Genomic DNA, 17,659 nt, shown 5'->3' with positions numbered 1-17,659 from the left:
AAACCGTGAACTGCTATTTGAACAGACAGTATTCTCGTGGCCAAACAGAACAACTTCTCGCCTAAAAAGTCCTTTTAACATCTTCTGTTACCGAGTGCAGCTGAAAGCCTAAAAAAGTGTGTGAATGGAGGCTCGATTTGTCCGGGAAATTCATTTTTCTCAGGATGGATAAAAACCTTTTCACTGGTTCATTGTACATGGCAAAATCTTCACAACAGAAAAATGCAGCATCTCCAATAGCATCTGAAGACAGTAAGGCCGTATTTACAGGATGCTGCCACTGGGAATCACTGAGACGCGAAAGGAGACTGTGGCCACTTCACTGTCCTTGTTCTCAGCAGTCAGCTATGACCACGCGTACTAGGGAGGTCCTGAAGCCGGTGCAATGCATCCTGGGTGAAGCAGGCTTCAAAGAACAAACAATTCTCACTACACAGTCTGTTTTTTTTTCTTTTCCCCTGAGTGTCAAGTAATCGATCCTTGGATTGCAATCAAGACAAAGACAAGAGCGCTAAATCCTCCACCGTGTCAAGACCAAAACGGCAGGGACATTTCCGTTTAGACGAGCTAACGGGAACGATGAAGGAGACGCGCCGACGGCGGCCCCAGGGCGGGAAGGTGCGGTGCTGGGTGAAACACACGTTTAGTGGCTTTGGGAAACGTTTATTGCTCCTGAGGGCCTGTAGCACCGCTTTCGAGAGTAAAAGACGGTTAGGATTCACCACCTTGTCACCAACAACATGCCTTTATAGGAAAAGTGCTTAAAGAAGTAGTTCTGGAAAAAGGTAAGGACGAGGAAATTTCTATATACATTTTAAGTGTTCCCCATTTTTCTTCATTAAATAGACAACAAGCATTCTAGTTTTAGTCGAGTATTATCAGATTTGCTAGTTTTAGTCGAGTATTATCAGATTTGCTACTGTCAGTCTGATTATCAAATCGACAATATAAAATCAAGGGACAGAAACGTTATTCAAACTTATAAAACAAGTTAGAACTTTATAAAGTAATTCTTGCGCCAAAAATATTTCTGCCGATTATTGCTTAAATATACAGTGATTACACTTGTGAAATTTTCCATATCATGACTGAGAACATTTCTCGCCTAAGGGAAGTGTAGATGGAAGCTAAGCACTGTGGAAAACAGCCCGAGTTCCCCCCAAACAATTTCAGAAAACTAATGTCGCCGCGGTGACCGAGGAACTGGAAACAGGAAAACAAGGTGATCACACACATGCCACCGGAAGTCAGCCGAAGGGTTTCGTCACGACCCCCCGCGGCTGGCACTCCGCCCAGGCTCTAGAAGGCAGGGTCTGAAGATTTCCCCGTTCCGAAAGAAAAAGTCTGAACGGATCAACTGCTATGTAGAAGCACAAAGTTTTAATGCAATCTTCTATAAGAAGTAATTAAAATTTAAAAGCCAAACAATCTAACAGCAAATGTGACTTCCTGTGAAACATACTGTCCGTCAGCTTCCTCCTGCCGCTCCATCGCCGACACGTGAGAACACGACGCTGGTGGCCTTCACGGCGGCGTGTGGCACTGCCTTGTCTAAACCAGCTTGACTTTCTGTAACAGCTATTTCAGGAGTGGCATTCCTAAAAATAATTTTATCCAACGTATGCATCAGTCATATGTGAGGGCAGGCACAGAATTCTAACCAAACTGGTAAAGTTGTAGAGTACCGCGGAGGTATTCCAACATGATCTGTATCCACTGCGGGGGATCGGACTTCTGTGAACGAAGGGGATTCTGGATACTACGGGTGGCATAGAAAACAGAATTGTACACTTCCATCCGACGTCTTTACAAAGAAAATGTCCCAGTGACCGTGTTTCCGACGTCCTTCTTCATATATATATACATACATGTACACGCACATATATACATACATATATATACTGTTTAAGTTACTGACGGGGCGATGCAGAAGGCGCAACGAGGCAGGGGCGCCGCGGCGTGGCCGGGGACGGGAAGGCGTTCCGCGGAGGGTCCACGGCGGCTCGCCGGCTCGGGCGCCGGCGCTGGCAGCGTCGCTCGGCTATTTTTGGTACAGGAGGCGGGACCTCTCTACGCAACCTCGTAAGGCTTGAGTCACTAAAACGCAAAACAAAACCAACGGCCCCCCCCAAAACAAAACCAAAACCCCAGCCTAGTAGTTTACAGTTTATTTTAAACATCCTGAAAACACCGCAAGCTCTGACTTCCGTCGTGCTCCCGCACGCGACCGCCCGGCCGGGACCCGCGGGGAGAGCCCCTCCAGGAAGCACTGTGACAGTGGGGTTGTGCAATGTGGACGTTTCTTACTACAGGAAAAATTATGCATGGCACATTCTCATTCGTATTTTGTCATGTAAAAAGTTACAAACAGACCTAATCAAATAAATAATAATAAAAAAAGAATTTGAATGTATTTGTTAAGTATCCTAAAACCACTACATAGAATAATGGCAACTTTCACTCACAGATTATTTACATGGTAACACCCAGTGTGGGTTCACTGCTACAAAACTCAGAACAGAAGGAGTAAACTTGAAATGTTTGCCTTAACAAAGACCTAGCAGCTTGACTATCTAACGCTGTTCTGTCCCGACTGCTTCGGAAGGTTCCTTCTCAGTCTGTGTCTTCGTCCAGTTCGTAACAGTCCTTATCATAAACGTCCTTCACTAACAGGACGCGCACGAGCATGTTTTCCAAGGTGCCGCGGTCCAGTGAGGCCGACGTGTACCAGACGGGGCTCTCGGCAGAGCTGGAGCACTCAGGTTGCAAATAAAAAACATCCATTCTCTGATTAAGATTCTGTGGACTTGGGGAGAAAGGAGAAAGTCAATTTTACGGTATATGTGCAAAATTCCCCACAACTTTCTCTTCTTTCAAGAATAATTCCACTACCACCGCCACGTTACGTGGTCAGACCGCGCGCCCCGTTACCTACGTTCAATAGTCTATCACCCAGCTATTTTGAAAGCTAATTTCAGTGATAAAAGACTACTTTCGCATCATAATCTAAACTCTGTATTTCGCTGAATCCGAGACACTGTTAATAGAAACATTCTTTTAAATCATTATTTTAATCTTGCCACTGAATGAGTAAAACAGAGGCAGCTATAATTTTAAGATGCGTCAATTACAACGTGCATCCCAGCTGCACAGATGGTCAGATGTGTAAAATGCGCCTTGGAATTAATGAAGTATGGTAGCACATAAAATGAAGATACTGCGCAGCGTTACAAAATAGAGCCCTGATTTTTAAAACATTAACGAGGTAAGACTGAGATTGGAGTTTCCAGCTAGCCGACACCTACTGCCCCCAGAAGACCCCGGTTCTGCTGCAGGCAAACAGGGCCACCCCAAAACCATTGTCAGAAATATTACTCTCACCCTTAAGTGACACCACTGTTTTTATGAGTTCTTGAGAACTAACTTGGGGAGCTAACTAGAATTTATAACTCTATTTTCATTAAGAAAACATATTCTAAAAAAAAAAGAAGAAAATATATTCCGAGTTCACATTAACCTTTGAAAATTAGAGAGTGCATACTTAAAATAATGGGCACGTGTAAAATAATTCATGGTCCCTAAGCATTGTCACCGGCTCAAACTTAGAAGCATGTGCTGGCACCAGGCTGTGGGTGGGGGTGCAGGGCGCCTCAGAACACGCTGCCGGAACTTCCCGCAAGGCCGTCCCCCTCAAACGTGAGCCCTCCGCCTCTGTCTGCACCTCCCTAGCCCGCCTCTGACGCCGTTTCCCAGGAGGTGGCAAACCATGGCCGTCGCTGGTCTGGGCAGCCGTCCTCTGACACGCGTGGCTGTTTGTTTGCACGTAGTACGAGGCTGCTTTCTGGTTGAACAGCAGACTTGAGAAACTGCGCTAGAGACTCTACAGCCCACGAAGCCTAAAAGATTTACTATCTGACTCTTTACAAAAAAGATTCGTGCCCCTGGCTTTACGGTCAGTAGACGTGCCACAATTTAAAGTTGTGATTTCATTAGCAGAGTGACTTCGTAGCACAGGCTTGATCCCTGAAGTCTGATGTATGAGCTGAGCACTTTATAGCGACGGGACTGAAGTCCAATGGAAAGGACTTGGGCATAAGCAAGAAGAGAGACCTGGAGAAGGGTCGGCGGGCACTGTCACCGCTCGGTGACGTTACACTCATGGCAACGGCCTCTCGCCACTACTTTAATTCAAAATTAACTCTCGTCCACACTCACCTTTTAGACAAGTAGCATTCAAACATTTTCACAGGACATCTAGAAGGATTGGCTGTATTTTCAATTTGTTCAAATACTGGCTCATCATCTTCATGTTTTCTCTTTCCAGTAGTAATTTTATCTTAAAAACAAAAATCACATAAAGTTCCTAAGCCCAGCCTCGCCGACAGAGGCACGACCCACTTTATCCATCCCGGCCTGTCACACCGAGGACAGGACCGGGCGTCCTTCAGAGCTCCAGGCCATGGTTCCTGGACCACAATTTCTCCAACAGAAAGAACTGAGACGTTTTAGGAACACGAGGCCGCCTTGCTCTATGACAATGACAGCCCTCAGGCTCCAGCAAGGGGCCTGGGCCGCTCCCGAGGCGAGGCTGGCTCTCTCCCCGCCGCCGCAGGACCCCGGGGAGGGGGCTGTCACGCTACCTTCGCTATCCGCGCCACATAAGGAAGACACCTGGTACCGCAGGCACGCTCTGCTCTCCATCGTCAAGGGGTTCTTCTTCCAGTGCCTGGCCACCGTGCCGAAGGACAGCCTCAGGTGCTGCTCCACGGTTTTCAGGCCGAAGTACTTGGTGTTGAAGTAGAACAGCGTGTTCAGAAGCGCCACCGGGGAGTGCGCGCCCAGCTGCTGGATCCGCCACAGGTAGTCCTCCTCGACCCGCGAGAACACGGACCCTTGAACAGAGCGCGGCGCTTTACGGCGGCTCGAGACTCGAGACGAAGAGCAGCTCCCCACGCCCGCCCAGCTCCACCGCGGGGCCTGCCGACGGCGCGGACGAGGGGACACGTGGAGCGGGCGAGGGGACACGTGGAGCGGGCGAGGGGACACGCGGAGCGGGCGGCCGCCGCTGCCGCCGCTCCCCGGGACGAGCAGACGATGGTCAGAAAGGAACCCGAAGTCTGCTGAACCCCGAAAAGCTGGCGATGCCCATTCACGGACGTGTTCGCCTCACACGCTTAAAAAGAGGAAAAAGCACGGGTGGATTTCCATCCGAATCTCCACCGGAGGCTTCGAAAACACACACCCAGTTTCTGACTCCAGAGCGGGAAGGTGACATTTACTACAAAGTTCTTCGCAAACGCCAGCCATCAACCGCACTCACTTCTCATTCGACAAAAGAACAGATGAGTTCATGATAGGTACCCGGAAAAATGCTAATTTAAATTGTTTCCTAATTACTTTTAATATACTTTCTGTAAAAATACAAATCCCAGGAGTAATTTCGCAATAGTTCTATTTCAAAGAGCATTACCGTCTGGAAGGATGCTTGGCTGCCAACTTCGGAGTATTTTATTCAATTCTTGCTCAAATGTCTGGTATCCTGGATCAATAAATATGTTGTCTTTTCGATTACTGCCACACAAGTACTACAAGACAAGAAGAATTACTTGAAAAACCAGCTAATTGTCAACAGTGAATGTGTTACTTATGTTCTGTATTACTTCAGAAAAAAATAAACCTTATGTCTAAGGAAAAAAAGCATGCTGAGAAAACACGAGAGATTCCTGCTTTATCTACATGTCTAGAAATCATAAAGAATCGCATGTTACCAATTACTCTGCTGCTTAAAAAACTCAAAGCTGAAATACACGCCCAAGAATCCAGGATGTAAGAACTGGGGGAGACTCTTCGGTTTGTCAAATAAAAAACAGATCATCTGGCCCCAGTGTTCATTACATAGTAAGTACATGGAGAAAGCAAAATTAAATTCCAAAGTAAGAGTAGTTAGATCACCGCTGGTCAAAGGAGCTCCGGGAGGTCAGGTGGGCCGCCTGAGGTGTCCCCTACCGCCTCTCCGCGCTTCTCTGCCAGGAGTCAGTACGAACCCACACATCTTATAAGGTGCCATGACAAACCTCAAAAGTGAGGATTGTTCAAGGCCGATTTACACGCTAGCGTTTGCACAGTCCACCGCCAACGGGATTTAAGAACGATGACGTGGAAGTGAAACGCGTGGCAGCGGCACAGGAACGGGGGCGGGAACTAGGAGCACGCGGCGGTGAGGTCGACACCCCGCCCTGAAGGTAGACAGTGCGAACTGTAAATCCTACAACTGCTAACGACAACTTTAAGGGGCATAAATAATAATCCGATAGTGGAGATAAAATGGAATCAGAAAAAAAGAAATAATCCAAGTAAATAAAAGAAAGCAAGTAAAAAAAGGCAAAAAGCAAAGAACCGGCAGAACAAATATAAAACCACCAGAAGGACGACTGATTTTACCCCAGTGACAGTAATTACACTCCACGTAAATGGTCTACACCGCTCCAGCAGGGCGTCGGGAAGCGGAGGGAAGGGAGGGAGGCGGGGTGCAGAAGCGCGACGCGGCCCGGTGTTCTCGCACGACAAAGCCTCTGTGTCTTTCGCCACGTTCACAAGGACAGAGCGGCACCCACAACTGGCTAACCGCGACGACCCGTGGGGCGGATGAAGGAGAAAGGGTCCACGAGCCCCCTGTGGAGACCCCGCGGGCAAGACAGCGCATGAAGACAGGTCACGAAGACCGTGGGGTGACGACCTAGCCTCCTCCTTCCCCAAACGTCTCCCTGCTGCGTGGACATTTAACAACGACCATCATCCCTCGCACGATCGGGGGAGATCAGGTGTTTGTTTACCAGGGAGGACACAAGGCTGTGCCGCCCTCCCCACGGTGCCAGTTAATCATCCGTGACGCTACGTAATTCCTCAGTGTACGAGACAGAAATGGTACCCACTCCTGTACATGTTCACGGGACCTGGTCCTTACAGCTGAAGATGCTATTCCTTCTACAGACACATCTAAGAAAAATACTTCTTCAACATTACCTTATTTTTGTCAGATGTAAACAATCAATAAATGCGACAGAAAAATACACACACTCTTCTAAAAATAGCTTCTGTTTCTGTGCATGTCCTTGAAGTAACGTTAGCAATGATTTCTGAAAAGTATATTTTAGATACCTGATCTTTATACTGAGTTTTAGGATTACTCTTAAAGCTGCTTATACATACCATACAGTCTTTTGCTAAAATTAAATCCCACCGTTTGTCCAAGGATGAGAACGAATCGTAAAATAATTTTTTTTGATGGTGGTAAAATTTCATAGAACATAAAATGTACCACCTTAACCATTTTTAAGTGTATCTTTTGGTAGTAAAAATTTTTTTTGAGAAAACGTTTTTAGTAAAGAACCTATTTTAAAAGGGAGTCCGTTCTGACACATACAGCACAGATGAACCTTGAGGAGACTGTGCCAAGAGCAGCAAAAAATGCCACGAAGAGAAACGCTGCGTGACCCCACTCACGCGGGGCGCCCGGAGCAGTCAGGCAGAGAGGCAGACAGCGGGGAGTGGGGGGCCCGGGGAGAACGGGAGTTACTGCCTCAGGGGTGTAGTCTCAGTTTTATACGGTGAAGGGTACAGAGACGGACGGTGCTGAAGTTGGCACAAGACTATGAACGTACTTAATACCACTGAGCTGTACACTTAAAAATGGTTAGGATGGTAAATTTTATGCTATGTGGATTTTATCACAATAAAAAAAATTGAAAAAAAAGGAAGCTACTTAAAGACATAACTTATAATCATTCACCGTGCAATCCATTTAGCTCTCAAACCTCTAGCGATATTTAGAGATCTGATATTTAAATAACCCATTAAATAAAAAGCACTCTAGAGAGAGACTCAACTTCCCATAATAAGATTATGAGGTCATCCAATTGCCTTTACTGAAAGGAAAACGAAAATACGACATGTAAAAATCCGTGGAACGCCGGAAAACCCTTAGCTAGCTCAGCGGTGATCATGACCCCAGCCCCGCTGGGCCCAACCCCGCGAGCCGTCTGTTTTTCACAGACTGCAGACTGAGAACCGTTACTTCACACTTAAAAACGGGTTACGTTTTAAGTTGCTATCTAAGTAACTACACATTCTAGATTTTTGCCTCTTGGCCGGCAAAGCCTAAATTATTTATTCTCTTACTCTTTAAGAGAAAGTTTGCTGATTTCTGAGCTAGACTGTTCGAGAAACAAAAGGGCGGCATAAATAGCCAATATTAGAGAACTTCCTACAGACATTTAAAGGATAAGGGAATATTATCAACTTATGCTAAAAAAGTTATCAACTTTGATAAAATGCATATATTCTTGAAAGAAAAAATTACCAAAATGGACTCAAGAAAAACAGAAAACCTAAATAACCTATGCCAACTAAAAGAATTGATTTAGTGATTTAAAACCATGTCTGTCCCTGCCAAATACACACACGCACACACATGCACACACACGCACACACCCCATACGGCTTCTCTGGAGAATTCTATGAAACATCTCAGGGAGAAATAATACCATGTCTCACAAATTCTTTCAGAAAATAGAAGGAACATTCTCCGATTCATTTCATGAAGCCAACATTATCCCCATGCTGAAGCCAGGGCGACACCACGAACGAGCCACAGACTGGCGTCTGCCGTGAACACTAACCCATAGGACATGCACAGAGACATCTGCACCAACCAGCAGCAGTAAATCAACAGCTCCAACCAGCAACATACAAGAAGGACAAAGCATCCTGAAATGGATCCATCCTGGGAGCCTGAGGTTGATTTAGCATCTGAAAATTAACTGGTGCGCCATTGTTCACAGAATAACGGAGAAAAATCATAGGATTGTCTCAACAGATGCAGAAAAAGCAGTTAACAAAATTCAGTAACCACTGACGATACCAACTCTCGATGACAAAATAAAAAGTTAAGAACAATCCTCAACCAACTAGGAACAGAAGAGAAACCTCTCTGACCAGGAAGCAAAAAAAGCCAGTTTACCGCAACGGCACACTGAATGGTGACGGCCTTTCCATAGGGCTGGACGTGGGGCTGCGGTCTCGGCCCCGCCAGTCCCACTCATCACTGTGTATGATGGGAAGGGGGTTCCCCCCTAACCAGTGCGGTAAGGCAAGGAAAAGAAATAAGACATGCAGATTGGAAAGAAAGAGGTAAACTGTCTTAAGCATCGATGACGTGATTGTGTATGTAGAAAATTCTAAGCAGAAAAAAACAAACCACCTACTAGAGCTAACAGGGAATTGGTACGTATAGAACATGAGATGAATATACAAAAATCAATTTATTTCTATGTGTAAATAATGCCAGGGCAAACAGCCAGCAGAGCAACAAGTATTTGCCTGGGGAGAGGAATCGGGCAGACTAGCAGTGGGTGGGGAGAGAACCCCCATTCTGCCGTCTGTTATCGCTCTTCGATCTAAACTTACGTTATCTAGATACTGGTTAAGCTTAATTACTAGTAGAAGCCATTTTCAAATAAAATTTTATGCGGGATCCCAAAGTACATCAAGAAGCAGAGCTGGATTAAAAGCACCGGAACCAGCGCCTGGAACACAGCCTCTCTCCTTCCTGTCTGGTTACCGTGGCAACCCTCTGGTGTTCTTAAAAATGGCTGAGCTATTTCTAAGATGATAATATAAATGTTCTCTTTTTCAAAAAACTACCTTTAATCAGTACACACAGTAAAAAGCAGAAGACGACTGGTCACGCGGGCCTGTCGTGTGACGGTCAGGCGCTCGCCCGGGCAGTGGAGTGCCGGCTGGGGGGGCGCGCCCGCCCCCTTGGCTCCTGGGGTCCGTGTGTCATGAGTGACCTGCTCTGGAACCGGAGCACCGAGAGGCTTCCAGCGACTTCTGGGACCATGTTTGTGAACGCTGCTCCCGCCTCAGGCCAGCGGGTGCAGTCGGGGGGGAAGGAAGTGCCACGGGCTGCACAGCCCGGGCTGGAGCCACGAGGCCGGGAGCGTCCTTGTGTGGGGCTCTACGGAGGAAACGGGGCGTGTGCGTGACCCTGCCACGCCCCTAGGGTGGGCGGGGGGCTCCCCACTGTTCAGAGACACCGGCGATTCCACGGTGCACCCTGCAGGCACTGCCCTTGGGAGGAACGCAAATGACAAGTGCACCTGCTCTTCAGCTCGGGTTTCACTGTCAAGGACTTTCCACGAAAATCCTGGCTCGCAGACATCTGGGGACGTGGAGTGGTGGCCCGAGCCTCACCACCTCCACACGCGGCTCAAAGGGAGCCGACCGAAGCCCCTCCACCTCCCAGGTCACACCACTGCCATCGGGGACGGCGCCTGGCGCGGACACGCACGACCGAGCCTCCTCCCGCCTCCGCTTACGCGATCTCAGCAAATTTCTAACCTGAAGAGAATGGGTGTAAAACACACATCAAGGCAATTCCAGTTCCCTTCAGCCATTGATTTCAGGGTCTCCTGTCTGTCAGCAGCATGACATTAAATTTTAGGCCCACAGATAAAACCCAGTATGAAAAGGTCTCCTTCCCACACTTCCCACGTTTAGAAACACAGGGCGAGGAGCTCGGATCCTTTCTAACCTCTGGGCTCAAAGCTACGCCACTTGTTCAGAACCAGAAGTCATCACTGCAAGCTGACCTTCACATTTCTCGTGGAAAACAGACTCGCTAAAGATTCACACGCGTGGCGACCTTCGTCTTAAACCTCCCGAAGAACGATCTCCTTTTATGAGCTGAGCCCAAAGAACCAATGAGTAGTCACACTGTTTAACACGTGAGAAACACGTGAGAAGTGTAGATGAAACAGACCTACTGTGTGCAGAAGGAAGACATTTTCTGCTCACACATGTCCGCATGGATCTGCACGTGTACGTCATGCCTCGGAACGTTCATTTCCTTGCAACTGTAAGGCAGGAATGCTGTCATCCTGATTATTATGCGTGTGGTAACGAACAGACAACTTTGTTAGGCCTGTTACAGAAGATACATGAGTTTCAAGTGGCCTGTCCCTAACCAGTTTTTACGTAAATACTTTTTGGTTTTGGGACACAGTTTTGGAGAACTTAAGAATTTTTAGGAACATATCGCATTATATAGCAGAAACCTCCATATACAAAATAGTTAAGACGATCCTTATGATAGCCTAATATTTTTAAATAGATCAAATCCTTTTTTGTCTTTCTTCTAAGGCAATAGATCGTGACGTCCCATAAAGCTATCCTTAATACTCTTGAAGCATAACGTTCTCTCCAAGAACTAACGACACCACAACTTATTCACGTCGCGCTCGGGAGCGGCCGCCGGATGACTAACCTCCTGAATGCCGAGGCAGAGATAGTAGATGCTGTCGGGGGCGTAGTTCTCCCCGTTGGGCCGGCGGACCTCACTGACGAAATGCGCTAACCCGTAGTTGAGCTCGGCCGTGGTGTGAGACAGCAGATCCTCTTTTAACTTTACTGATTTGGCTAAAAAGAAACAAAATGTAAATCAGTAATTGCTACGATTTACCGTGTGAAGACCAAGAAACCCCCGAAACTAATTTATTCTACGTAAGAACTGCAAAGTAACATAAAATTTACACGTTTTTTAACGTTAAAGCTGGTCAGAGACGCACATCGTGGAGCGGGGCGGGACGGGGGGAGCGGAGCGGGGCCCTTACGAGATCGGGGCGCGTCCGGCGGTGGCAGGTCCCCGTCCGGCCGCCTGGCGCGGACCCAGTGCTTCCAGGCGTTCACGCCGTACGCGTACTTGAAGGGGAAGCGGCACTCGGAGTTGTCGGAGCTGTCGTCGTGAGACTGGCACCCCGACACCGCCTTTCTCTTGGCTCCCTGCCAGCGAAACGCCACTGTAACGTCCTCTCTCTAAACGGCCGTGTCGTTTCACGACCTGTGGTAAGCCACCTCTCCCCTTAAAACTGTCTCAATTCTCGTCAAATAACTGAATTTACTTTTTTAGCAACTATGTCGACCTTTTGTCGAGATAACGCTGAAAAGAAATACTAAGTGGCAATAACGTTCCCCCTTCCTCTGTGACGTTACAGGGAAATCGGAGACATTTTTATTACTCAGAAACAAAGCAGAGACTTTCCCTCGGTCTGTCTAAATCTAGACCGCGAGGTCCGCCCCACGCCCGCCCCCAGAGGTGTCACGCAAGCGCGAGGACACTATTAATTTCTTACCTTTTTTTTAGATCGAGGTCTAGGCTGTTCCTCATATTCTTCTCCAAAAACAGGTGGTAACAAAAACTCATTTTCCATATCAAGCTCCTCGGCAGCTGACAATCGAATCAGAAGGACTTGTAGTGCAGACGCAAGCGCACAGGCTTAGGTCACACAAACACGGGGTGCGGGCGGGCGCCTGCACGCGGGGACGCCTGCACGGGGGCAGTGAGCGGCGTGCTGCACCCAGCATGCCCAGGCGTCTGACAGCCCTGCGCAGACTCTCGGAAACACACATGCTGAATATCGGCACCGAACGTGCATGGAAATGACGGCCAAAGAGTATTATAGAATGAAATCCATTGTAAGATCTAAATGGTCTCGGTCGAAATCTGTTTCGATTTATTAAATCTTTTCCAAAACAAACTGCTTTACATTCTATTCAGTGTATTTGTCATCAGTAGATCAAAAACATAAATAATGAACAACAGAACGCATTTCTGTTACAACAGAAAAACCTGAAAGTATTTTTTCCCCTCTGACGGTCAACTTCGTTTTCAAAACGGTCTTAAGAAAAATACTATCAACGTTTCGCTTAAGTTTTTTAAAAGACACAAATTCAAAAATCTGCAAAATTTTCTATAATGAACTGCTTTAGAAAGCAATTTTTTTTCAGGCTCTAAGAAATTCTTCTTAAGTCCCTACAATTCACTGCTATGCCTCATTGCAGAAGTTAACTGTTGGGAGTTTTACTTGGGTAAAGAAGACAATATGAACGGTAAAGGCGGTGACAGGAACGTGAAGTGGCTGCGGCTCACAGTCACAGTCACGACTACGTGAGAGAATGCCACGGCCACAGTGCAAGGGCACGGCGGCACACGCGTACCTCTGGGAAAGTCTATCTCGATGTCCAGCTCTGGCTCGTAGGGCACGTCGGGCACACTGGGCTGTGTCACCGTGAGGTCGGCACTCTTCAGCGGAGCGGAGCCCATCACGTCCGTGTCGATGATCACGCCTGTGACCAACCAAACCGTCGTTAGAAAGCGAATGGAAAACCTCAGCAGCGCCTACGTCTGGCAAGAGGAAGTCACTCAAAAAAGGAAGTCACTTAACGGTAGATGCAAAGCAAGAATAAATACTTCTATTATTCTATCAACGTGTCACAAAAGGAAAAGGTATACAGCAGTCCCAAAATGTAAACTACCATGACCTGCATCATTATCAGAGAATCGTGAGAACACAAACACTTCATCCTGCAGCGCCCGACTCTTCCACGGTTACCAGGCGCGCTTCGATGGGCAACAGCGCGGACACGCAGAGCTCCTGAGCGACCCCTCGCCAAGAGTGACGACGGAGCACCACTGCGGCTTTGACAGCTGCTTTGAGCTGTGACCTCGGCTCTCCACATCGTTCACCATGGGCGTGTACAACCGCCTTCTAATGCTTTGGTCAGTTGCTTCCAAACATTTTTGCATTGCGGCCCTCACTGAGAGATGGACTTTTCCCAGTCCACGTGGTGGGAGGGACACAGACAGACACAGATGCACACACACTGGGGACGGAAACTTCACAAAATGATACTCTTTATGAAGGATTCCTGCTGACATTTCTTTTTTCTATTCTATTTCAAGAAAACGAAACAAAAAACACCAGTTGCAACCCACTAAGTTAATTTTACAGCTCCCCAACCAAGTGCTTCACTGACACGGTCACATTATGAAACACACGGAATGTGCAGTGTTTCTCCTGTGCTCCGGGGCCATGGGGCTTGAGCAGCTCACGGCTGAAACAGAACTCTGGGTGCCACCTGAAGACTACGGGTAGGAACAAACACTCCAAGAGACAGAGTCACCCACTATGTCCTTGGCAAGCATCGCCCTAACGGAAGTTAGGGTAAGCCCTGGTGTACATCATGCAAACATTATTGGTCTCATCAATGAAACAAAATTGGGGAGAACTGTTACAAAGTAAGAGTTTGGATTATCATTAAAGCCTACAAGTTACTTTTGGATCTGAGCTGGTCCATTAAAACGAGAACAATCTGGAGTCGATTTTACAAGTCAAATCCTGTAACCATTAAAATAGGGTCTATGCTAATTTCTGCTTAAAGCTAGGTATGGCACCGAGGACACCTGGCCAGGTACAGCGGGCCCTCTTGCCGTGAAACACGTTTTGTCCTGTGTGGCCCTCACCCCCTTGTCGAGCTGGGGCACCGTCATGGGCCTGAAACGTGCCCTGCCGAGCACGACACGCTAAACCGCACACACACGCACTCGCACGGGGCACACAGGGCGGCTCACTGTTGACGCTGGTGGCTTCCGTCTTGCCTTCATCCTCAGTCACCAGGTCGGTCATCGTGAGCAAGTTGGTGTCAAGAGGGTCTGAGGGGGTCTTGCTCTTCTGCTCCTCGGCCACGGCCGGGCTCGGCTGGCTGCTGTCCAGCGGGGCCGGCAGGAAAACGGGGACGGGCACCTGGTTAAGCGGAGTGCGCACGGTCAGGTCCGGCGACAATGGAAGGTGTTTTTCCAAAGTAAAAAATTACCCTGGCAAACACAGTTTCCGACTGGATGAAAGCTCGGAAAGAACACGTGTCACAATTAAGATGGCGACGGTGGCCAAGAAAGCCCAGAACACAAGTAGCTGCTTTCTGAAATAAAAATTAAAGGAGACTGATTTTTGAGGTATTTCTGGCCCCCAAGGGACTACCGTGGCCAAGCCCTAACATAGAGTCCTAAGAAAGTGACTTGGAATGAAATAAGGTCCTGTACGAAATTCTTCTCTGCTTCAGTTGTAAGCCTTACAGCTTCAGGAAGCTTCCTTCCTAAACTGAACTCCGACATAAAAGGTGAGTGTGGAGAGCAGACGTGACATCTGCTGGCCCCCTCCCTGCCCGACGGACACAGCCCCCCGATGGGGTCCCCCGCACCCACGTGCCGGGCCAAGAGGGCAGACTCCGTCACGCCCACCGCATCTCCGAGGCGGCGACTGTGACGAAGCCGCCCCGGCCGTGTCTGACCCGCCCCCGCGGAGCCCACGTGACTTACGGGCACAGGAAGGGTGGTGGGGACGGGGACGCTCTGGCTGTACATGTGCATGGGCACCGGGACATACACGGGCACGGGGATGGGCACCGGCACGCGCTCCGCCTTCCAGTGGTCATCTGCAAATGCAAAGTGTGGTTACGTGGCGCTGTCCCAGCACTGGTGACAGAGGGCTGAGCGTCTCGGAGCCCGTGGGACGCGTCAGCAAAGCGGGTGGCTCCAAAAGCCGCGCGCGGGGACACGGGGTGAGCAGCGCCCTCGGCACCATGCGGGGCTGGCCCCGCCCAGGCCCCCGCACGCAAGTCAAACGCAGCGGGAACTTCCATCTGACGGGAATGCGAATTTGAATGATCTCGTCTCATTCTCGTGTCACGGATCAGAGTCACAGAGGTGACGTGCTCGGGGGTGGGGACACACACGCCAGCAGGCCTCGGCCACCACCTCACTGCACCTGCGACTCACTTCTATTCTAGGCCTTTATCAGAGAGGACTTTCGTTAACCATTCCAACTGCCGTGTGCTCAGCAAAATGTCTACAACTGATCAGCAAAATCAGCAAAACGTGAAAAAGTGGCCCCCGAATCCATTCTGCAGCCTGCTGGCCGCCGGTTGAGGGGTGCGGGCAGGGAAGTGCGAGGCCAGACCCCCAGTTACCTGTCTGACAGGATTTGGTCTGCATGTGAGGTTTACAGTAAGTGGCTTTCGTCATCGTCAGCGGTTTGCAGAGGACCGCTTTGTTCTTCATCTCTTTGTTAGGCGTCGGAGAAGGGGGCGGCGCTGAGCCCTACAGAGAGGCAAAGAGACACGTTTCACTTTTACGCCAGTTTGAACACGGGGCTTCTCGGGCCTGTGCAGGGAACGGCGCGGGCAGAGGAGTCTGTGTGTCTAGCGCAGTCTTAGTCTGGAGGGGCTGGGACCAGGACCGGACGCCAGCTGGCTAAGCCGGCTCCCGGCAAAGCGGCAGTGATGGGCCGTCCGACAGATCTGTCGCTGTCAAAGCGTATCATCGGCGTGTCTTTTAAGAAACACGGGAAGTCAATTCTCACTTTTAAGTACAGAAGCAAGGTGGTGAACCCAAATTTTGAATATAATTAGGCTCTTTAAAATTATTTGAGAAAAAAAAATTCTTGCAGTTACTGTGGCTATCTGATACTCCAGCTCCCTCTACTGGGCACACAGCTAACAACGGCACTAAATTTGAAAAGAAAAATGACAAGTTGCTGATAACGTTACAGACCACACTCGAGGTTGTGCACTTCCTGTGCCCCGGCCGTCGCCACTCTAGATGCTTGTCATAGGTACGGTCTCGTCAATGTGCTCGCCAAGCTCACCGTGGCATCATGTGCGCGCGTGCACACAGACACACACAGTCTACAAGCCGAAGACTGCCCACAGCACGACAGATAAGGCGCTGCCACACCACCCACGGGGACGAGAAGGCACAGGGCACGGACAGGCGCGAGCCTCGCCCTGGAGGGAAGCACGAGGCGTGGCCTCCGCCGGCCTCGCCCGCCACACCAGCACCTGCGACCAGTACACAACCTTTTTTCTGCCGAAACACACCATCTGCCGTACAAGCTTCCTCGTAACGGAGGAGCGACCGCACGGGCTGCGGGCGCACTCCACAGTGCTCGCCGACGCCCGCACGGCACCGCGCCACAAGCCAGTGCCGACCACGCAGATTCGCAGTCAGCGTCACGAGGACATGCGCGTCTGGCTGTCGGCGGAGCTGCGGGATGGATGACGGGCAGTGCCCCGTGCGTGTGCTCAAAGTGCCACGGGTATGGACGGAAGGTCACAGAAATTTCAGAGTAGACAAATTCACAAATATGAATAATGAGGTTCAACTGCACTTAAATAAAGCACTGACCGCTTAAAGGTTCATTTGTGCGTGTTTACGGGACTAGGAGGTCATGAACAGAAGACGAGTGGCTCTCTCGCACGTCACAATGACACACAGGGCAAGGGGCTGGCACTAGCGTGAGCCACTCTACACCCACGAGGATTTCAAACCCCAACACCGATCGGCCGCAGACAGCTGTGAACGTGGGCTCGGCTCCAACACTGCTGCTGGGTGGCACAAGGTCCTATGCCTTAGCTTCCTCCTCCGGAAAACGGGGAGAGTAAGTTACAACCAGGCACCGCGTGCCTACCACACACCCCACACGGGCAAGTCTGCTCGGACCTGGAGAGCACTCGGGACCCCCACTTAGGGACAGGATCCAAAATCATTCACATCCCAGTTACTCAGTGTTGCACCTCTCGTCACTCAGCAAATTCGTATCACGTCAATTGAACTATGTCGCCTGGTGATGTCTACACCCGGTGATGCCTCCGACCCTTCTGCCAGGCGACAGACAGATCTACACCTGTTTACGATGAAGAAGGATCTGCAATGAAAGCTCTAACAAAAGCTGCCATCTGCCGAGTCCCTGCCACGTGCCGGGGA

The 17,659-nt window shown here is 49.3% G+C and overlaps 1 protein-coding gene across 1 annotated transcript in view; it reads right to left on the bottom strand.

The window, feature by feature from the left end:
• Window positions 1-647: 647 nt before the first annotated feature.
• ZMYM2 (zinc finger MYM-type containing 2) overlaps window positions 648-17,659 on the bottom strand; it is a 92,550-nt gene continuing 75,538 nt past the window's right edge. Inside the window, exons 13-23 of the mRNA XM_023530713.1 lie at window positions 15,865-15,994; window positions 15,215-15,330; window positions 14,471-14,642; window positions 13,057-13,185; window positions 12,192-12,286; window positions 11,673-11,841; window positions 11,327-11,478; window positions 5,471-5,585; window positions 4,641-4,892; window positions 4,216-4,336; window positions 648-2,806 (exon numbers count right to left, since the gene is read on the bottom strand). Of these exons, the coding sequence (XP_023386481.1) occupies window positions 2,614-2,806; window positions 4,216-4,336; window positions 4,641-4,892; window positions 5,471-5,585; window positions 11,327-11,478; window positions 11,673-11,841; window positions 12,192-12,286; window positions 13,057-13,185; window positions 14,471-14,642; window positions 15,215-15,330; window positions 15,865-15,994 (1,644 nt within the window). The 3' untranslated portion in view covers window positions 648-2,613. The remainder of the gene's footprint in view (window positions 2,807-4,215; window positions 4,337-4,640; window positions 4,893-5,470; window positions 5,586-11,326; window positions 11,479-11,672; window positions 11,842-12,191; window positions 12,287-13,056; window positions 13,186-14,470; window positions 14,643-15,214; window positions 15,331-15,864; window positions 15,995-17,659) is intronic.

Source organism: Pteropus vampyrus, unplaced genomic scaffold (assembly GCF_000151845.1).
Source record: "Pteropus vampyrus isolate Shadow unplaced genomic scaffold, Pvam_2.0 Scaffold52, whole genome shotgun sequence".
NCBI classification, from domain to species: Eukaryota; Metazoa; Chordata; class Mammalia; order Chiroptera; family Pteropodidae; genus Pteropus; species Pteropus vampyrus.
This window is presented reverse-complemented; position numbering and strand designations above follow the sequence as displayed.